The sequence below is a fragment of the Schistocerca piceifrons genome, chromosome 1 (assembly GCF_021461385.2).
Source record: "Schistocerca piceifrons isolate TAMUIC-IGC-003096 chromosome 1, iqSchPice1.1, whole genome shotgun sequence".
In the NCBI taxonomy this organism is placed as follows: domain Eukaryota; kingdom Metazoa; phylum Arthropoda; class Insecta; order Orthoptera; family Acrididae; genus Schistocerca; species Schistocerca piceifrons.
The window spans coordinates 325,474,799-325,498,004 of NC_060138.1; the positions used below are offsets into that span (position 1 = coordinate 325,474,799).

At 38.5% G+C, this 23,206-nt stretch overlaps 1 protein-coding gene across 2 annotated transcripts in view; it reads right to left on the reverse strand.

The window, feature by feature from the left end:
- LOC124715438 (zinc finger protein 62 homolog) overlaps positions 1-19,316 on the reverse strand; it is a 116,818-nt gene extending 97,502 nt beyond the window's left edge. The window contains exons 1-2 of one of the 2 annotated variants that reach the window (XM_047243097.1): positions 18,948-19,316; positions 18,596-18,778 (exon numbers count right to left, since the gene is read on the reverse strand). In XM_047243097.1, coding sequence (XP_047099053.1) covers positions 18,596-18,778; positions 18,948-19,082 — 318 coding nt within the window. In that variant the 5' untranslated portion in view covers positions 19,083-19,316. The remainder of the gene's footprint in view (positions 1-18,595; positions 18,779-18,947) is intronic. The other variant, XM_047243096.1, reaches the window with a different exon arrangement.
- Positions 19,317-23,206: the final 3,890 nt, after the last annotated feature.

Genomic DNA, 23,206 nt, shown 5'->3' on the forward strand with positions numbered 1-23,206 from the left:
GAAGTAAATGGACTTTGAAAGATATTTTAAGGTGGCATTGTTTTTTTAACACAAATTTATCTTTATACGAGTAAGGAAATACATAAATGCATCTGTTATGCAACACCAAGCAGTGAGCAAAATAGGTAGCTTTCAGACAGTAACAGTGAGTATTTGTCAATGTATTTATTTATATTTTAATTCCTTGATGCAAGTTTTTTGTTTGTGAATGCATCTCAAATGATTTCATATGTTGTGTCACACCAACTTTTCTGATGCAATCATCTACATTAGTGAAACATAACCATGCCTTGTGTGCTGCTGTCAGTCTACATTTGAGAGATTAAATTTGGTAATTGTAGAAATATGAGAACTTTTTTTTTTTTTTTTTTTTTTTTTTTTTTTGAGTTCGAATTTGCCACTTATTTTCAAGAAAATGCAATCCTGTTTTTATGATATTGCAGTGCCTATGTTGTTAAGAAGAACAATGCAATGTTCCTTCAGACATGTATGTATGTCCGAAGGAACAGGCACTGTGGCAGCTACAGCTCTTACCAAATGTATCCACAGTCACAAATATTGACAATCATAAGCCACATAAGGGAACAACGACAGTGAAAATTTGTGCCTAACTGGAACTCAAACCTGGATTTCCCACTTTACGAGAGCCTTATGCGTTTTTGTTGTAACCGCAACCGGAAAGGTCGCGGGGTTGCCGAGAACAGAGTGCAGCAGGACCAAATGGGAGTGGCCCACAAACAAATGAATGGGAAAGGATGGACACAAACAATGCCGGACGACCGAGGAAGATCTTACGAACAACAACACGCAAGAAGCAGCTGGGTCACAAGCGACAACCTCAAGAATCCACAACGTCCACTTGTACACAGAAACAAAGTAAAGTAAACACACTGTCTGCAGCCAAGATGTCGATAGACTCACATGAATATCAGACTGCCTCACTGAGTGAGAGGCAAGCACTTAAATACAGGATAAGGTACATCGCTATTGGCTGCTGGGGTCATGTATCATGTGCTCCACTGTGGCACCCTCACGTTATACGTGGGTTAGGAATGCGCGCAGCCACGGCTTACAGCGCGACGGCTGCAGAGATCTCTAACGGTAATCAAGGTCCATGCCGTCTGGAGCGAATCTGAAACCCGCAGCACTCAGTACCAAGAGTTTTGACCATTCATGCATGACCTCCAGCCAGACCCAAACATCCATATGTCGTCATTCCTGCATCACAACTTGTATACATATGCTGTAATCTCCGTATAGGAGAGCACATTTTAATTGAAAGCCACTACCGGGTATTCACTGATAAATACGATGTTGCATTGCCTTCATTGTTAAGAATAACAACGCAATATTCCTTGTCTCTCTTGAGCTTTGTTGGGAAAATAGATATCTTCTGATACAAAAAGATATAAGTCCCCAACAATTGAGAATAATTGGAAGGAGATGAAGGGGTGGATCAGGTTTCCTAATAAGGGCCTCTTTATAAAGTTCACTGTTTGTTGGCAAATAATCTGTCCAATGTATGGACGACAACAGTTACCGCCAGCAAGCTAGTGGTGAGGAGGATATGTGTGTGTAACTAATGAGTAATGTATTTTATCTGGGAATTGTGAAGTTTCATTGCTCAGGACTATAAAATGTTTTTGTCAAGGGGCACAGGACTTATATTCAGGAAGTAAACGGTTGAAATCATCATCTAGCTATACAGATTTTGGTTTTCCACAACATTCCTAAGTCCCTTAAGGCAAGAGGTGGCATGGTTCCTGTGAAAGGTCTTTCCTTGTGCCTAGTTTCTAATGACCCCAACATGCATTTAATCCAGAACTCTGATTTTCCTTCCTTCAAACGTTTCCAACTTCACCTATTATAGACAAAGGTGATATTGTTTGGTGCTAAGTGTGTGGTCCTGCCCCACATAAATTCTAAATCCGTTCACAAGCCATGAAATTTTATGGGAGTCACTGATCAGTGATTTTTCCAATCCCTTTTCTCTATACCATTGCAATATGCAGCATACAAGGAAAACAGTAGCATCATTTTCAGCACCTCCACAGACACATCAACATCCACTACATTGTCTGTGCATACTTCTCCCCAATCCCCCCCCCCTCTCCCTCCACACTCATACACACGCTCTTTGTTTATCGAATATATGTTGCTGACTGGAAAAAAAATTAGAAAAACAAAGGCACTCTGATACACACTGAAATCTACATTCAAACAATTTAAGAAAGAGTACTCCAGAACACAAGTCCAGTGAGTTACTAGTGTGTCACCTTCCTCAGTGGTACAGTGAAGGAAAATGGTGGAGCAGTTCAGGATATCTCCCTATTTGGATTCTCAGTGTAGTTTACATCTTAGCACTGCACAATTTCCTTAAAATAACTTAGAAATGTAGTGCAGAGTAAAGGACTTCCTATACTCTATCAAATCTGGAGAACTTAGGCCTTATTGATAACCAAAGTGGAAACTTGCTTCAATCCCGTATCATAACAACTGCTAGCCTTGATATGGTTATGAGTTTGGGGCAGTTCTGTGTGCCCAAGTGGTTAACCTGATGCTCTCTTAGTGTATTTTGCGTATGAAAATCATACTGCTGTAATACACCAACTATCAAATGAAGCTCTCATAGAACTGCAGTATGCACAATTTTGTTGGGTCCTCAGTTCTTCTGTTTCAGAATCTTCAAAATTTTTAAGAGTTGTGATGTATCTTACATTCAGATCCTTCTAGTACAACAACCATGTTAATGTCTTACTAAACATGAGTCCAATAAATCTCACAGACGTGAGAATGATATCCCTTAGTTGTAGCTAATTAAGTCAAAGACAGAATGAAGACAGTTAAAACATATATAGCTTCTTACGATGAACAGATAAATGTTGTTATCTTTGCCCATTTGTTAAGCCTTTAAAGTGTCAGCAGTAGTAACAGGTTGTAGCTGAAAAGAAAACTAACTGGTCTACTGAGAATGCTGGACAGGACTTGACTGTGGATGACACACAATTTACCAACATAACAAACATGGTACTCCTTAACATTCTTCGCTGACCAATGATATTCTCCTGTAGGAGATGTCCAAGAGCTGATTCCCAACTTTATATCTAAAATAATGCTATGCAGGACACGATCTCACTGCAGTAAAGATGTGACAATAGAAAACCCATTTCTGGCACTGAAGGGCAATGTTTTGCCTCCAAGCAGCATTAAATTCTCAGTCAACGTCCAAGAATACTCCTACTAGGAGGTGCTCGCAATACGAGTTAAACAGATTATACAGTGCTTGATTGCTACCTAGATCAATACTGTCTGAATTCATATGTGGAGTGTCTCAAAGGCTTCCTCCCCCTCCCCCTCCACGCCCAGGTTAGGAACTGAAACAGGCAGCCCATTAAAGCTACACTTTGAAAAATACTTGGATGTAGTCCATTGCTTCCCAGTTTTGAGAACGGCATCACGGCAGCTTTTCTTAATGCAAATTGCTTGGAGATATACACAAAGTTGCTTTTCCCACATTAGAATTTTTAATTCTTTGACATGACTCCATAAGCCATTTATACTCCACTGCAAAAGGAGAGGCTTGAACTTTTATTTTATCCTTTCAAATGTATGGGGAAAGAAGCACTGAGAGTGGAAGGTTGATTAAGGACTAAGTATTTCACTCTTCATGGCTTCCACGCCAGGTGATACATTGTCAGCATGTAATTTTATGGCATAAGGAGTGAAGTATTTGTTTCTCTCTTTCCATCACATCCTAATTGTTTTTTTGTTCCTCTTGCTTTTGAAGGGAGATGATACACACTGGATGTATCTGAGTATATATTTCTGGATGATATTTTGCTCTACTGGACATTTACCTTTGCTGAACCATCGGCCTTCATCTTGGACAAAACAGCAGACTCAGTGGTTGACCTCTGCTTTTACAGATACACTTAACAGCATAAGCAATATACTGAGCGCGATCTGAGGCTTTCCCAGTGTATACATCATGGGCATTCGATGATCGTATCTGCCTGGACACCCAAGAACCCTCCAAATAAAGTTATACTAAGTGTTTAAAAATAAATGTACCTTGCTCTTACACCAGATAATGCTGGTCAAAACTAGAAAAAAGTGTCATAAACATATGTTCAGAAAAAACACCTAATGAAATATGGACCATAATATTTGTGTCAAGAACAATCAGTATTGAGTGGTGTAGGTTTTCTCCCTGTGAGGTTCACTGCTCATTTCTTATTGCTTGCATCTCACTCTGTACTCAGTCCTCTGGCTGAAATGCTGTTGCCAGACATAGTCCTTACACTTGTCTCCCAGATCAGCTATTTCAAACACATTTCTGAGATTGTGCTGTCATCAGAACAAGATTAGAGATTCTGTAGTGTGTGCACAGTATAAACAGTGATATGGTGTCCTACAATTCAACTTGGGAAATGGCAGATATAGTAATCTGCTAAACTTCAGCCAACACCATTATTCGGCAGGCATGTTGTCTATGCTGAATGATATCCTCAAGCCTGTAACCGGTATGAGTTAACTCGTATGAGTTGGCCGATTCCGACGACGACTCATTGATATTATAGTCATAGGACATTACTTTTTTTTGTGAAGTGCAAAATTTTTCATTTTTGATCATTTAAAGCAAGTTGCCAATCTCCGCGCCACTTTGAAATCTTATCAACATCTGACTGGATATTTACGTAGCCTCTTTCAGACAGTACTCCATTATAGATAACTACATCAATCTGCGAAGAGCTCAATTTTACTGTTATTACTGTCTGTATAATATACAATATTAATATATAATATATATAATATACAACATGATCCCAACACACTTCCCTGGGGAACACCTGAAGTTACTTCTACATCTGACAATGACCCTCTATCCAAGATAACATGTTGCATCCTCCCTACCAAAATGCCCTCAATCCACTCACAAATTTCACTTGATACCATATATGATTGTTCTTTTGACAACAAGCATAGGTCTGGTACTACATCAAACACTTTTTGGAACTTAAGAAGTACAGCATCTATCTGGTTGCCTTGATCCAAAGCTTTCAGTATGTCGTGAGAAAGTGCAAATTGAGTTTCACATGACCGATGTTTTCAAAATCCTTGTCGTTTGGGACTGAGAAGGTCATTCTGTTCAAGGTACCTCACAATGTTTGAGGTCAGAGTATGTTCTAAGATTCTACAACAAATCAATGTCATGGATGTGGGATGGTAGTTCTGTGGATCACCTGTACTACCCTTTCTTGTAAACGGGTGTGACCTATAAATTTTTCCAAGAAGTAGGCACAGTTATTATTATTATTTCTTTCTTTTCTCAGACGTTATATCTGGTCAAAAATGGAAAGTGACACGGACCTTGATCAAGCGTGACTTCCTTTTAACTGTACGGTATATGTTACATTGCATTTAGGAACTTTCGGGTAGTTGAACATGTATCAATAATTACGGATTTCTGTAGTTGTATATATAAGTTTGGATGTAGCTGTATTGCATTGATGTACTGGTGGATATTGTGTGGTATGACTCCTGTAGTTGATAGTATAATTGGTATGCCAACTTTATCCTGATGCCACATGTCCTTGACTTCCTCAGCCAGTTGCATGTATTTTTCAATTTTTTCTCCTGTTTTCTTTTGTATATTTGTTGTATTGGGTATGGATATTTCAATTAGTTGTGTTAATTTCTTCTTTTTATTGGTGAGTATGATGTCAGGATTGTTATGTGGTGTTGTTTTATCTGTTATAATGGTTCTGTTCCAGTATAATTTGTATTCATCATTCTCCAGTACATTTTGTGGTGCATAATTGTGTGTGGGAACATGTTGTTTTATAGGTTTATGTTGTAAGGCAAGCTGTTGATGTGTTATTTTTGCTACATTGTCATGTCTTCTGGGGTATTCTGTATTTGCTAGTATTGTACATCCGCTTGTGATGTGATCTACTGTTTCTATTTGTTGTTTGCAAAGCCTGCATTTATCTGTTGTGGTATTGGGATCTTTAATAATATGCTTGCTGTAATATCTGGCGTTTATTGTTTGATCCTGTATTGCAATCATGAATCCTTCTGTCTCACTGTATATATTGCCTTTTCTTAGCCATGTGTTGGATGCGTCTTGATCGATGTGTGGCTGTGTTACATGATACGGGTGCTTGCCATGTAGTGTTTTCTTTTTCCAATTTACTTTCTTCGTATCTGTTGATGTTATGTGATCTAAAGGTTTGTAGAAGTGGTTATGAAATTGCAGTGGTGTAGCCGATGTATTTATATGAGTGATTGCTTTGTGTATTTTGCTAGTTTCTGCTCGTTCTATGAAGAATTTTCTTAAATTGTCTACCTGTCCATAATGTAGGTTTTTTATGTCGATAAATCCCCTTCCTCCTTCCTTTCTGCTTAATGTGAATCTTTCTGTTGCTGAATGTATGTGATGTATTCTATACTTGTGGCATTGTGATCGTGTAAGTGTACTGAGCGCTTCTAGGTCTGTGTTACTCCATTTCACTACTCCAAATGAGTAGGTCAATATTGGTATAGCATAAGTATTTACAGCTTTTGTCTTGTTTCTTGCTGTCAATTCTGTTTTCAGTATTTTTGTTAGTCTTTGTCTATATTTTTCTTTTAGTTCTTCTTTAATATTTGTATTATCTATTCCTATTTTTTGTCTGTATCCTAGATATTTAAAGGCATCTGTTTTTTCCATCGCTTCTATGCAGTCGTTGTGGTTATCCAGTATATAATCTTCTTGTTTAGTGTGTTTTCCCTTAACTATGCTATTTTTCTTACATTTGTCTGTTCCAAAAGCCAAATTTATATCATTGCTGAATACTTCTGTTATCTTTAGTAATTGCTTGAGTTGTTGATTTGTTGCTGCCAGTAGTTTTAGATCATCCATGTATAGCAAATGTGTGATTTTGTGTGGGTATGTTCCAGTAATATTGTATCCATAATTTGTATTATTTAGCATGTTGGATAGTGGGTTCAGAGCAAGGCAGAACCAGAAAGGACTTAATGAGTCTCCTTGGTATATTCCACGCTTAATCTGTATTGGCTGTGATGTGATATTATTTGAATTTGTTTGGATATTAAGTGTGGTTTTCCAATTTTTCATTACTATGTTTAGGAACTGTATCAATTTATGATCTACTTTGTATATTTCCAATATTTGTAGTAACCATGAGTGGGGTACACTATCAAAAGCTTTTTGGTAATCAATGTATGCGTAGTGCAGCGACCTTTGTTTAGTTTTAGCTTGATATGTCACCTCTGCATCTGTTATCAGTTGCTCTTTACATCCTCGTGCGCCTTTGCAACAGCCTTTTTGTTCTTCATTTATAATTTTGTTCTGTGTTGTATGTGTCATTAATTTCTGTGTAATGACTGAAGTTAATATTTTGTATATTGTTGGTAGGCATGTTATGGGGCGATATTTAGCTGGGTTTGCTGTGTCTGCTTGATCTTTAGGTTTCAGATAAGTTATTCCATGTATCAGGGAATGTGTATGGGTCTGCAATGTAACTGTTAAATAATTTAGTTAGATGTGAATGTGTTGAGGTGAATTTCTTTAGCCAGAAATTTGCTATTTTATCTTTTCCAGGGGCTTTACAATTGTGAGTAGAATTAATTGCTTGGGTGACTTCATGTTACAAAATTATCACTTCAGGCATTTGTGGTATCATCTTGTTTGTGTCCCGCTCCAGAAGTGTTCCATATCTGTTATGTTTGGTGGATTGTCTATTTTAATGTGTGTGTTGTCTATTGTCTGGTAAAATTTCTTTTGGTTTGTGCTGAATGTTTGGTTTTGTTTCCTTCTATTTTCACTTTTTTTGTATCTTCTAAGTCGTTATTATTATTATTATTATTATTATTATTATTATTATTATTAAGGGATCTACTGTAGATTATAGTTAGAAGAGGGGCTAACTCAGGCGCAATTTCACTACAGAATCTGACCGAGATTCCGAGGGAGCGTGGAACTTTGTCCAATTTTAAAGATCTCAGCTGTTTCTCAATACCACTGACATTAATACTATTTCATTCATCTTTTTCAGTGGTACAAGGATTAAATTGGGGAAATTCTTCTGGGTTTTTCTTTGTAAAGGAACATTTGAAAATGGAGTTAAGCATGTCAGCTTTTGCTTTGCTGCCCACAATTTCATTTCCTGTCTCATTCGCTCGGGAGTGGACACCAACTTTGCTGGCTTTACATAGAATCAGAATTTTTTTGGATTTTGTGAAATATCATTTGACAATATTGTGCTATTGTAGTGACTGAAGGCATCATGCATTGCGCTCTTGACACCCATGCATCTTTCAATCAGCATCTCTCTATCTGTAGCCCAAAGCTTTGTTTTACATATATTATGCAGTAATCTCTGCTTCTTTGTAGATTCTTTACAGTGACTGTATACCATGGAGGTTCCCTAGAATTATGAATGGTTTTACTGAGTATATAGCTATCCAATGCATGGTCAACTATTCTTTTAAACTTGAGTCAAAGTTTCTCTACATGCTCCTGACCTGTACTGAAAGTTTCAAGTTCCTCACTGAGAGACACTACTGATTTTTTATCTAGTTTACTGAAGATATACATCTTTCTGGTTTTTTAGTTGCCCTTTGTACTTTGGTAATCATTGTTACCACAACCTCACTGACGCCAGTTTTGATGTGGACATCCTCAAAGACATCAGGTCTATTTGCTTCCATTAGATCCAATATATTTACATTATGAGTGGGGCTCCTCATGATGGCAAAAACCACACTCTTGCATGTTAATTCCTGGATGAGCAGTTACTTGATCCATTTCCTACGTGTCTCTCAGCCCACAAGACTACCATACAGATCATAGTTCCCCCAATGGATTCTAAGTCAGAGAGCTGAATATTCACAGCTCACAGCTTTCATTTTATTTACAGATGAGGCAGTGTTTGCAAAGACTGAGATAATAAATAACTACATTAGGGTGCATGCAAATCCTCGGGCTATAACACATTACAGAGAAATGTTCTGAACCACTGCAAGAAACTCTTTATAGAGAATACAACTGTGTCACAACAAAATCTTTAAACTAGTGTTCCTCTAATTGGGGATTGTCACTCAATTTTCTTCAGTTCTAGTGGAAGCCTACTGAAAATGAAATCTTCTGAATAGTGCTCACCTTTATATATGTATTGTCAATGTTGTCAAAATAAAGCTCATGATGGAAAATAACTGGCAGAGTTACAATTTCAAGAGCCCTGAATAACGGCCTAAACAAAGTTCGCAAACTGAACTGCCGATCATTCTGATTGCCCTTTTCTGGGCTAACAACATTCTTGGCAAATGTACAGAGTTGCCCCAAAATATAACACCAAATCAGATAATTGACTGAGAGTAAACAAGCCTTTGCATTTCAGTTTCAGAGACACTGGAGATTATTCTTAGAGAAAATACCAGTAAATTAGTGATTCTTTAAAGAATGAAACTGCCTTACATAAAAAAGCTTAAACTTCTGATTACTTCATAAATGAATTACTGTGTTAAATATTTGACATTAAGCACACAAGCTTGAAAAAGATTAGAAAAGGTCTAAAATTATCTTTAAAGTTTTTTGGAAGTCACTAAGTGCTCTCATTATGAAATGAATACAGCCTGCACAATTTGCAATCCATTTTAAGTAAAAGCTAGCTTTTCATTCACCTAAATGTTTATAATGTTGCATCTCTTCAACTATGTGTCATACAATGACATAATTTTGCAGATATGTCCAGTGGTAAGTCGAAACTGTCTGAAAAATGTGTTGCGAATATAGAGTTAGTTGCAAAGAAGTAATACGTTAAGTCCTCTTGAACAGTGCTAAATTTATACTATTTGAACAGCAAAAATGTGTAAGCAATAAATGCTTTTTCTTTCATCATTTTACAGCAGGTGTCAGCAAGAAAATGTTTTGTAAAGGTTTGAAATTATGTGTGAAGTTTGCTGAAAGTCATTAAGTGCTCCCCCTCTCAAACACAGGATGAATAATGTCTGAGTAAGTAGCATGTAGTGACCTATGCTGCCTCAAGGCATACACAGTTTCTCAATGTAATACTTGTCTTACTGCATTAAACCTTTCGTGTAAGATTATGCCTCTTTGCCTCTTAATAAGTAGATTATGATAACATTTTAAATTCTGTCAATAGTCATATGAAGTACTGAAAAGCAAATTTTTGTTGGCTCTGGAAGCTGTTCGATACACAACCTGCAAATGGGGCCAGGTACCACAAACCAGGTCAGTTTTTTACTAATATAGATAGTAGCATTCAGTTTCTGCTCAAGAACTCAAATGTGATGCAACCTAGGAAGTTTTCTGTTTAAAAATCTAAAATAGTGGACTTCACTGACTGTTTACCTGCAGACAATAAAATTTTGCTTTTACAAATGTTTGCAATAACACCTGTGTCTTATGCAAACAGAAAATTTTTTTAAGTTATCAATCATGTTCAGTAACAGATCATTGACATACATCATGGAAAACAATGGACACAACAATGGGTTGGACGAGGAGATCCAGCAGCATGGCCTCACTGTTCACATGATTTTAATTCTTTGGATTTTTGGCTACAGGAACATTCCAAGGCATTCATGTAGTCCTCAGCCATTAACAATGTACCTACATTGCAGGAGCATGTGCACAAGACCAAATCTAAGAGAAACTAAGTGTCTATTTGACCTATCATTTAACCCTGTTAGTGCCTCACACACAAAAGAAAAAGTTGCATTTTCAACTGACACTCCTTTCCTGAAGGCACACAACGAGTCTGACAGCAAATTATTCATACTGATGTGTGCCACTACTCTCTTGTATATTGCTTTCCAAGATAATTAAAAAAACTGACTCCAAAGAAATTGGCCCATAATTGTCTGCAGCCTTCCACCTTTTATAAAGCAGTTTCATTAACGAGAACTTCAAACTTGTTAGGAAACTGGCCACTCCTGACAGGCATGTTTCACAAGTGACTTGAGTACAGAACTAATATAGGGTGCAATGATCATGATATTATCCCACCCAGGGGACACCGCCTTATCGTAGGCACCTTCAGTGCTGGGCAGGTGGGTTTGTATGCTCTGATGAGGTCGAGAGCTGCACCGGCAGTAGCGTAGCTATTGACAGGGTCACCCAAGCCGGAGTGGTCTCGACTGAGGAGCCAGAAGAAGTGTGTCCCACACCATAGGGGAGGGAGGACTCTATAGGCTAGGTCGTCAACCCCTCTAGGGGAGCTAACCCCAAAATGAAAGCCTGCAGGTTGGGGGTTGAGCGCAAGGTTGATACCCTCACCTTGTAAAAATCTATTACTGTGAATAATTCAACAAGGTATGCCAGACTGCCCCTATGTAGACAAACTATTTTAGGAAACAAGAATATGGATTTATCGGTGCTTAAATTTGGAACATGGAATGTGCGTAGGCTGTTGCAAACAGGAGCAATGAATAGTGTTGCAGAAGAGGTGCTAAGGTATTGAATGGGAGTTGTTGCACTGTAGGAAATCAGATGGAAGGGAAGAGGAGAGATTTATAAGCAGAAATTCTCCTTGTACTATTCAGGGAAAGACTAAAGACAAGAGGAGTATGGAGTTGGGTTTATAGTCTCCAAGGATATGCGTAGATCAGCTATTGCTTTCACCCCATATAATGAAAGAATATGTACTCTTTGTATGAAAGGTAAATTCCACAATGTGAACTTTGTGAATGTATATGCAACAATTGAAGAATCAGATGAAGATACTGTGGATATCTTCTATAATCAACTGCAGGTGGTGTGTGACAGAATACCCAGATATTATTTCAAAATAGTTCTTGGTGACTATAACGTAAAACTGGGAAAGGAAGAGGCATTCAGAAATGTCTTTGGTAAGGAAAGTCTGCATGACAAAACTAATAATAATGGTATGAGAGTTGCCCAGTTTACTTCCGCAAATAAGTTTAAGGCAGTAGTGCCTGTTTTCCAAGAAAAATATCTACAAAGGGACATGACCATATATTGATATCAAAGAGGTGGGCATCTGACACGGATAATGCGCGCACTTTATAAGGAGCTAATTCCGATTCTGACCATTACCTAGTAGGAGTCAAAATGAAACAAACTTGCCATGGCTACCAAAGGTGGTAGTACCAGAGTAAAGAAATGGAATATAGAACAACTGAAAGATAGGTCTCTTGTTCAGGAGTACCAGAACAGATTGACACAGAAGTTACAAACAAAAGATAGTGGAGATGATATAGACAAAGAATGGAACTCTAAAAAAAGATAGCATTAGGACAACAGCACATGAAATACTGGGGGAAGCAAGGAGACTTAGGAATGAAGACTCGTATGATGATGAATATAGACAGTCAATGGAACAGAAAAAGGAAGCAAGGCTGAAATGCTTGCAGCGGAATACTGGATAAAATCAGGCATTATATAACGAAAAAAGAATAGAGGCAGCAAGGGTATGCAGGAGGGAAGCCATGAAGAGAAAGATAGACGAGATGGAGAAGCACTACCAAAGGAATGAAAGCAGAAAATTCTATAAGAAAATTAAAGAAGGAACTTAATGATATAGACCAAAAATAACAGCTTGTTAGCACAAAGAGGGAAATTTGCTGATATTCTGGATGGATGGAGAGAATATTTCAAGGGAATTTTGGAGGACAATCCTACCAGGAATGAGCAGTCACTCTATTATATCGTAGATCCAGAAATAGAGGAACCAACATTAGAGGAAGTACGGAAGGTAGTACATTGTCTAACAAATTGTAAAGCACCAGGGACTGATGAAATAACTGCCGAACTGCTAAAAAATGGGGGAACTGATCTTCATAAGGGGATCCACAAATTTATTAAGTTGATATGGAATCAAGAAAGAATCCCAGAAGAATGGACCTTAGAAGTAATCCAATCAATACACAAGAAAGGAGATAAGACCTGTTGTTCAAATCACTGAGGAATTACCCTGCTGAATGTAACCTATCAGATCTTCTCTAGTATTATCTACAACAGGTTAGCACTATATGCAGAAGAGATTCGGGGGAGTATCAGTGTGAATTTCGGCCTAATAGATTAACAACAGACCAGATATTTGTGTGGAGGCAAATACACAAAAAGACATAACATTGAGCTTCATAACCTCTACGAAGACTTCAAGTAGGCCTTTGATAGTCTCGACATAGCACAAATGCTAAATGATTTGATGTTACCATTGAAGTATGTCTCACTTATTCAAGCAATGTTGGCTGATTCCAAGGCTGCAGTGCAAGTAGATGGAGAACTGAGCAATTGGTTTAGCATTAGCAATGGAGTCAAACAAGGCTACACACACTCTACAATGCTTTTCATCAGACTCTTGAAGCAGCCATATGGAAGCTTCAGATATCTGGTTACATAGGCACAAAGTCGACTCAGATACGTGCATATGCTGATGATGTAGCAACTATTAGTAGAAGAATGGTATCAATAGAGAGGACAATATTTGAGCTGAAAGAAGCCACAGGACCTAGAGGCCTTTCTATAAATGAAACGAAGACTAAGTACACGAATTTCACCAGGGTGGAAAATAATAACTTGGTTAGACTATCAGCAGATGGTTTCAACTTTGAACGTGTGCAGAACTTTGACTGTTTGGGCTCTAATATTAATAGCACAAATTCCATGTCAATTGAAATACACTAGACTCTCACTAATCTGGCCATTCCTGGCACACATGGGTGCTTGATTAGCGGAAGTGCTGGATTATTGAGTGTCTGAAATTTATTTTATTCACTTACTTTGAAAACATACGGGATATAGTGTACAGTACTTTATTAAACCAAATGGTACAGTTTTAAAACATAGAGGATATACTTTATTAAATCCAAAAATACATTAATTTTCAAAGAAAACTTAGTCCTTGAGTGTATACTGTACATAATTATACAGTCGTATCACTCACAATGAAACATGTCCCTAATTTTTAACTGTCGCAATGATGATATGTGACGGTGGTATGCTTTACCACGCAAGCATTACATTGGTACTGCTTGAATCTGGTTGTTGCATAGAGTACTCCAGGAAGACCTCGGCAGCTTCAGTACCAGCAGTGTGAGAAATCCTCATGCGCTCTCCTCCTGTGTCCTCTTCTTCACCACTTTCATCATTACTTTCTTGCACACTTTTGATTATTTCTTCATCTGTTAAAAGTTTGGTCCGTATCACAGTTTTCCTCATTCAGCCACTCAGTAACATTTTCACCATCAATTTCTTCTCGTGGACGGTTGTGGAACATGTCAGTGTACAAAGTAAATTGATAATTCCAAACTGACTGGCTCATCGCTGTCACTCACTACCGGATCCAACACGGCATCAATGGATGGCCACAATTTTCTCCAGCTCTTCATTATGGTAGCACTCTACACTTTATCCCAGGCTTCGGCTGCTTGGAAAACCACGTCACATATGTTAATTGCTTTCCACGCCTTCAGCATAGTCTCGACACAGTCATTTCCACTTTAGTTCAGCAAGGAGAAGATAAGCTAATGTCGATAATGATGTTTAATTGATTCCAAAATTCCCTGGTTCATGGGCTTAATTAGGGCAGTCAATTGGGTGGGAAAAAGAGTGCTTGTATACCATCGGGCTTTAGAGAAACATCTGACAGATGACTGGGAGCATTGTCAATTATAAGGGTAGCTTTCAGTGGAAGCTTTTTCTTCTTTAACTCTTTTCTCACTGCTGGTACAGACGTTTCATTGAACCACAAGAGAGAATATTTGTCTGTCCATCCATACTTTCTTCTGAGTGTAATACTGCACTGGTACAGTACTTACGTCAGTGTGTTGAAAACAATGTGGATGTTGGGATTTTTCAATCACTATAGGTGGTAGTTTATGACTCCCATTTGCATTACAACATGTAATTAATATTATGTGCTGTTTCTGTTGCTTGCAACCATGAGCTTCCTTCTTGTTCTTGGCAGCTAATGTTTTTGAAGGAAGCATCTTGTAAAAGAGTCCTGTTTCATCAACATTATACAAGGCATCAGCAGTTAAATCTTCTTCCTCTATTATCTTCCGTATCTTGCTTACAAACTCATCAGCATCCTTATTGTTAGCTGAGCAACTTTCCCTGGTGAGTGTCAGCTGCTGAATGTCATGTTGATTTTTCCAGTTTGATAGCCAACCTTCGCTCACTGCAAACAAGTTATTACCGCCAAGTTGTTTGTTAAATGCAGCTGCTTTTTCAAGCCAGTTGTAACCTACGTATGTGAAACATGGATGCTAAAGAGTGTTGATGAGCAACAGCTCAGGATATTTGAACGTAGAGTGCTGTGTAAGATCTATGGGGCAGTTCAGGATAATAATGGCTTCTGGAGATCTAGAACGAATACTGAGCTGAACCGCCTTATACAAGGAGCTAACATCATAAGAATTATAATAAGTAGAAGAATAGCCTGGCTTGGGCAGGATGAACACCAGAACAACAACTAAAAAGATTTTTGAATGGAGGCCAACCGGAAGAAGACATAGAGGAAGGCCACAAAAACGGTGGATCGATGATGTGGAAGAAAATATGAAATCTCTCAGAGTCCAAGGATGGTAGAGAATCGTGGGCAAAATGGAGGAAACTTTATGATGAGGCTAAAACCCACACAGGGTTGTAATGCCGTAAGAAGAAGAAGATCATAATACCATATAAAACTTCATCATATCTGCAGGAGTCTGTTCTTTAGCAATTTAATTATTGATTCAATTTCATCTTTGCTTGTATGCTGTAGCTGCTTGTGATATAGTTGTCCTAAGGCACTAGTGTCCAGGGGTTCTGTATATTTACCTGTATCAATAAAATCTTGATTTAACTTGCCACAACTCTTGTGGATCACTAGCAATGTCAGTGTCACACAAGAGAGCTGTAATAAATTGAGCACCCACATTTTGACCTGATACTTCTTTCACAATTGAACATATACTTATAATTTTGTCCTGAGATCTCTGTATTCCCTTTGTGTGATGTATTGTAGTAGCCTGTCTGAAACATTACTCAGCATTCTGCTGCATTGCCTGCAGAAAAGTTCTGTAAATGGGATCTCACTGTCCACATTGTTACAATACATCTTCAGTTTCCTCCAACGTGAAATTCTTATGCCATTAATTACCCATATTGGTTGCTTATTGGTAATGCATATCTGTCGACAATTTTCAATGTGAAGGAGCTATGAAAGAAAGTGCTGAAGACTTGAAGAAATGTATTATATTGGTCCTTCAAGTTTTCTGTGTTGTAGACTTCTTGCCAAGGTTGTCCTTCGATGCTGACTTTAAATGACTCATAATGTTCACTTTACTAGACAAATTAGCAAGTTCTGTTTATAGCTAATTTCTGGGTGAAAAATTACACACACTAAAGGTGAAAGTTACTTCAGTAGGTTTATGCATGAGGCACAATGCCTCACATGAAAGTACCTAACAAACATTTAATGAGCGATGGGTTGGTTAAGAAGGTCCAACATCATGGCCCTCTTTTCATCTGCCATTAATGCCTTGGATTTCTGTCTTTGGGCACATTTAGAGGTACTGGCATTTTACACATCCATCAACAATGTCCACATATTACAGGAGCAAGTGCACGAGACCAAATTCAAGAGCAGCTAAGTGCACACTGAGCACCACCTATAGTGTCAATTATCATACAACAAAATGGCAGAGCGAGAGCGAGAGAGAGAGAGAGAGAGAGAGAGAGAGAGAGAGAGAGAGAGAGATATTACAATAACTATTCAAAACTTGAACTAAAGGAACAGACATCTGTTATCAGAAATGCAGGTCACAGTGGGCCAGCCATTCGAAGGCATCCCTGAAGGAAGTATAAGGGCAAACCAGGGCCAAGTGGGTCATGGGTCCATGGTGGTTGTATCAGGGGCTCTTGTTTCAAATACCATGGTTTGTGCATATCCTATTGATGTTGCCACATTATCTTCTGGGAAGACAAAATCCTGGTACCGTCAAGACTGGACCTGTCATGAGTTGAGAGTTCATGAGATTCTGGTCTTTCCAAAGAGATGACCAGTGACCACTGATGTAGTTGAGTTTAATGGTGGCTGCTCCAGGTGGATGTCTTGACTTTAGTCTCAGCTGCTGCCATTTAGGGAATCTGCATCAACATGAATGGGAAGAGATAGTTTGGCATTACATTTTTCCAACTGTGATTTGAGGGCTGTCAGTCATATAGTTTGGAGAGGTGTGATATTACTCAACAATGGTAGCCACTGCAGCAGAGTCGTTCTAATACTTCCAGTTGCGGATGATTTAACTGTGTGTTGACACAGTTGGTATGGCAGCTATTGATCCAGATAGGAGCATGTGTTCAGCGGTTGAGTGTACCAGGGCTATTGCGCTAATTCTTAAAAGTTCTGTGGTGGAAGCACCCCACTATGCATTGGCCAGCTTTGAATCAGGTTAATTCTATGTTTCAATTTTTGCTGATAATTTTTTCAGCTGTTTGAAGGTGATGTGTAGGTTGTGAATTATGATTCAATTTGACTCCACAATGAATGGCAAGAGTGCTTTGATCCTATCTGTTGTTAAGATGAAATGATGTGGTATACCTATTATACACATAAGTAAATCCAGTGTATCTACATTTGAATGTTTATTTTCTGGATGCAGTGCTTGCAGCTGCTGTGATGAAGTAATCATAGAATTTGGTGGCAAAACTTTGGAAATGTTGGTATTTCTGCAAGAGTTATTTTCTGGTGATTCAGTTCCATTTGCATTGCTACTTTAGACAACTATAAGAATAAGAATTTCTACATTCATAGTTCTGTACAAGATAGCAAATTACTCTTCATATCATACCTACAAAGATCAACATGTCAAAAGTAGATTTTCACATGTGGCTAAAACAATGCAACAAACTCCAGGCACTATCAAATATGCCATAGGTGTAAAAATGTTTAAGAGAAACATAAGGGCATAATTACAGTACCATTCCAGTAACTGAAAATTTGGATGTTGTGATGATACACACAAGTATTTTAGCTGTCCAACTCACAGATGATATGCAATACACCTAATATACTTGATATAAATGTGTTAATTCATAATATATAAAGTTCAATGGTAAGTAAAAACATTGTGGCCTTGGACTAAAGGTGTCCAATATCAAAGTATAGGCCTCCTGTGTGTACTTATTTAAAGGGCAGATAAATACAGTGCCCCTTCATAAAAATTCTGAGTATGTGCCCCAAATTACTTTATGCTGTATTGACCACACAGTCTCTCCATCCCACTGCATAATAATTTAAAATCGTTATTATTTTAAATTATTGCAAAAGTTATACTCCTCATTGTCATTCCCTAATTATTCAATATCCGCTTATCTGTTTATTTCTGGAATTATTAAGTTTTCTCTTTTTTAAGAAAAGTATTGCTGCCTTTCCAAAATTCGTGTGACTGTCTTACTCATGAATGACTCGAAGAAAACTTTTTCATTAAGTAAACAAAACCAAGACGTGTAAAAAATTAAATTAATGTAATAACATGTGTCACTGAAGATAGTAAACAATCAGACGCTGTCAAAATACACAAATGAAAAACCACCGTTTTTGGGCAAATATCTTACTTTACTCAAAATTGAATGCAGAATACTGTGTTCCTTTTTCGTTTCTTCTTTGCCCCGTGCTTCGACAAGTGCTTTCAATTTGTCTTGCATTTTAATTGCCATCGATACAAAACGATGAATGCTATCAAGCTTCCTGCAGCAATTTCCACAAACCATTTTCGGTAAATCGTCTTCAGACGTCACCTGCAATGTTGCAAATAAAACAGACATGTTCACTGGTATTTTAATTTCTATAAAGCAGATAAAAATCGTAAAACCTGCGATGTTGTGGTTATGTGAATCTAATAATCCTTTTCTAAGATGAATTAAAAACAATAGGAGAACAGCAGTAGCGAACCGATCCAACACTCACCGTAATGGTTAAATACTTCTTGATTTTTTCGTCTAAGTACAATTTTTTACCATCTTCGCCGAATATCGGCACACCTTCCGTGTTTTCATTTGTACATATTCGACATAATTTGTCTAAATTTGGTACTGTACCCATTTTCTAACACTTTTTTCAACCGTCGTCCATTTCACAAAAAGCCGAGTGCATGAAGAGTTTTCTTGATTATTAACGATCTTTTTACTTATGACCTCTAACGACGACGCCGTAAAAACACTGATGAACAAATGACGTTGGTTAAGGCGTCGTACCAGAACGACGCTCAATACTTCAATAGCATTCCGTTCGCGTAGATTTGGGAGAGAGCGTGGTTTAAAACCGAAATAACAATCTCTAGCTTGTCCCAGCCGGCGCGGCTGTATGGAACAAAAAGAAACAAACATTCCGCGAATGAGTAAACCTACCCATTTGACTCCAAAACGAATTCTTAAATGTTTTACGTACCTCGTAACAACCAGTGCTAATTTTTCGATTATGATTTTAAGCGCCATTTCGTTCTACTCCAGCGGAAAAATATAAAAGTCTCTTTGTGATAAACTCTTGCGAAGGTAGAACAACGCATCATGTTTCTGCTTGCATCTGACATTATGTACAAGGTGCTTAGTTCGACTCCCAGTCACACCCAAAAGCTCATCCTTATACTGTCGCTTCCCACAGCAGGTCGCAGCACAGGATGCGAATTACCTGCCATCTATTGTTTACATTCAGTAAATTTACAGTTATTTGTCCATGTTATTAAACAAGTCTCGCGTGCGTAAGTGTGTGTGTGTGTGTGTGTGTGTGTGTGTGAGAGAGAGTCATGTTCCATGTCACTTTCAGTTCTCAAGTCTATGCCACAAAGTACAAAGCAGTTTATTTTATAGCGTATAGGGTTCAGTGCAATATATAAAAAGAAAACACAGCCACCCGGTATTTGTCGCTTGGCAAGCGTGCTGAAACTGTACGGAAACAAGCAGTACTTTTGTTTCAGTTCCAATTAGTTGGTTCTTTTAGCACGTTTGAACTCCGTTATATTTCTGGAGAAATGAGAAGAGACTGTTCCGACAAATATTTACAGCTTTGTGAAGTTAGCGCTCCGAAGAATACTTACTCTAATTTATGGAAATTGTTACATTACCTGATTCACGACACTATAACGCTCTCTACTGATTATACTTCTCATGGACGCCCAGGATTAAATTGTATACACTAAGAAACATCTGGTTTACGAAATATGATATGGGGAATTATGGACTTCAATTCTTGTTCCGTGGTTTCTTCATTGTCTCGTAATAACAGTTTCAATGAGCGAGGGTTATCCAAATGCATTCCCTTTCATGGCGATTGCATTTATAATTACAAAATATGTTTATTATATAATTTTTTTGAAGGACATCGTCTTTTGCTGTTGACTGTAGAAATTATTTATTTCACATGTGCCATTACGGCCTTAAAGCCATTATCAAGTGTTACTGCAAAATATTTTCTGCAATTAAATAGTAATCTTTGTTCTACAGATTTAGAACAATATAAACGGCAAGTAATAGTGAATAATTTGTCAACATACAACCAAATTTGCAGTCACCAATCATTCTTTCAGAAAAAAGTCCTCAGCCCTTATGTTAACTCTTATGGACCCTATTTGTTGGTAGGCCTACTCAGAGACAAGATGATTTACCAGTCTGGATCATCACACACTTACTTTATGATTCATGAAATGGCTTTGTGACACTGCCATCTGTGTGAGATAATGTCAGCCTAATACGATGTACTTTAATTTCGTTGGGTTTTATTTCAATTGAAACATATATTTTTCAGTCTTCTAGTGCATATGTCAGTCATAACGTAACTCATTGAGGTGGCTCTCATTTTTACCAGCAGATTTGTTGACTCATGATGGTGCTGATAGGCCTACTCTTTAGTACATAATAGTCACTCCTTTTTTACTCCACTGTTTGTAGCGACCACCGCATAAGTACCATTATCCAATGACAAGGCTGGCCACAATGTAGAATGATGTAAATTCTCATAGTAACTACAAAAATCTGACAATATTCTGCACAATGGAATCCACCATGCTTCTGCAGTACAAAATAATTGTTTGTACTCTAAGTACAGATGACACTTTGAGTTGCAGACAGGCACAACAAAAAGGCTATTACACGTTATAGATTTCAGTCAAAGCCTTCTTCAGCAGAAAGAAGGAAATTTCACATACAAAAGCACTTCTCATGCACACATCACAACAACCACTGGCAGCTTCGACATTATGGTCCGAGCTGTCGGGCGGTCTCGTGTGTGTGTGTGTGTGTGTGTGTGTGTGTGTGTGGTTTTTTTCTGACAAAGGTTGTGGCCAAAAGCTAATGTATAAGTGTCTTTTAGTTGTGCCTGTCTGCAACTTACGGTGTCATCTTAATGGTAAGAACATTTTACTTTTGCCGTACATTGTTAAAGAATTCCTATCATTAGCAGTGACATAACACCACCTGTTCAAGTGTCAGGCAAAAGTATTAAAGTAGACGGAAATGGAAATGAGTGTGTGGCGTTAGTGGCCAGGAGTTCCCAAGCAGGAAGTTCGACCACCAAGTGCAAGTCTTATTGAGTTCAACACCACACTGGGTGACTTGGCGCATTGACAATGGGGATGAAATGACAATGAGGACAGCACAACACCCAGTTCCTGAGGGGAGAAAACCTCCCACCCCAGCCAGGAGTCGAACCCGGACCTCCGTGCATGGCATGCCAATGCGCTGACCATTTAGCTAATGAGGCGGACATCAAAGTAGATGGTGGATGAGGATGGGGAGTATATATGAGGGTGAGTGAATTGAAAACCTTAAATTTGTAATAATAAATCGAAATTTCGCACCGTTATCCTGTAAGTTGGTAAGCGTGCTAAAAGCAGCACGCAGAATGGCCTGTAGGTGGCAGCATAGTGCAGATGCACACATACCATCGCAGTATCAGTATAAAGATAGCCGCCCCACCTGCACCAGGGAAGAACAGCGTTCTGTTATTCGGTTTTTGCATAGTAAAGATGTGAAACCTATTGAAATTCATCGACGAATGAAGGTTCAGTACGGTGATGCATGTTTGTCACAGAGCAAGTCTTGCGAATGCAGTAGGAGGTTTGCAAATGGTGTGATTTCAGTGGAAGATGCTTCTCGTCCAGGTCAGGTACAACGAGTTGTGACTCCACAGAACATTGCAGCAGTTGAAGCCATAGTGAAGGAAAACCGCCGAGTGACACTGAATGACGTTGCAGCGTGTTTACAGATTAGTCATGGGTCAGCACACCACATTGTGCATGATGTGCTCCAATTTCACAAAGTGTCTGCAAGACGGGTGCCACGGCAGCTGACTCCTGAAATGAGAGAACGGCGTGTTGATGCTTGTGAAGAACTTCTTCAGCACTTTGTACGGAAAGGTGATGGCTTCCTTGCAAGAATCGTTACTGGGGACAAAACTTGGTTTCACATTCACCAACCGGAAACGAAGAGAGCGAGCAAAGAATGGCGCCATTCTTCATCATCAAAGCAAAAGAAGTTTCGAACAGAACCATCAGCAGGGAAGGTTGTGCTGACACTCTTTTGGGACAAGAAAGGCATCATTTTGGAGCATTACATGCCTAGAGGGGCCACTGTCACCAGTGCATCATACACAGATCTCCAAAAAAATCATCTGCGGCCTGCAATCAAATCAAAGCGTCGTGGATTGCTGTCAGCAGGTGTCCTTTTGCAACATGACAATGCAAGGCCCCACACTGCCCTTACAACAGTTGTAACAATAACAGATCTGCATTTTGAGTGTCTTCCTCATCCACCATACTCACCAGATCTTGCCCCAAGTGATTTCCATATGTCTGGACCACTCAAAGATGCAATGGGAGGAAAGAGGTTCTGTTCTGATGAAGAGGTACGCCACGCGGTGCATGAGTGGTTGCGCGGACTACCAAAAGAATTTTTTTCTAAATGAATTTAGGCACTTTGTAAGTGCCGGAGGACTTGCATTGAGCATGGGGGAGATTATGTTGAAAAGTGATACAGCTTTGTACCACTTCTGCACAATAAATAATATTTAAAAAAATATTTAATATTTTCATTGGACTCACCCTCATATATGAGGACACCACAGAATAATAAATTAGGGCAGTTACTGTGTCTGACATATGTCGGTAATACAGACGATCAGTTTTGCAAGTTAGTTAGTTACATATTCCATAGATCATTTGAATGATTCTTTTA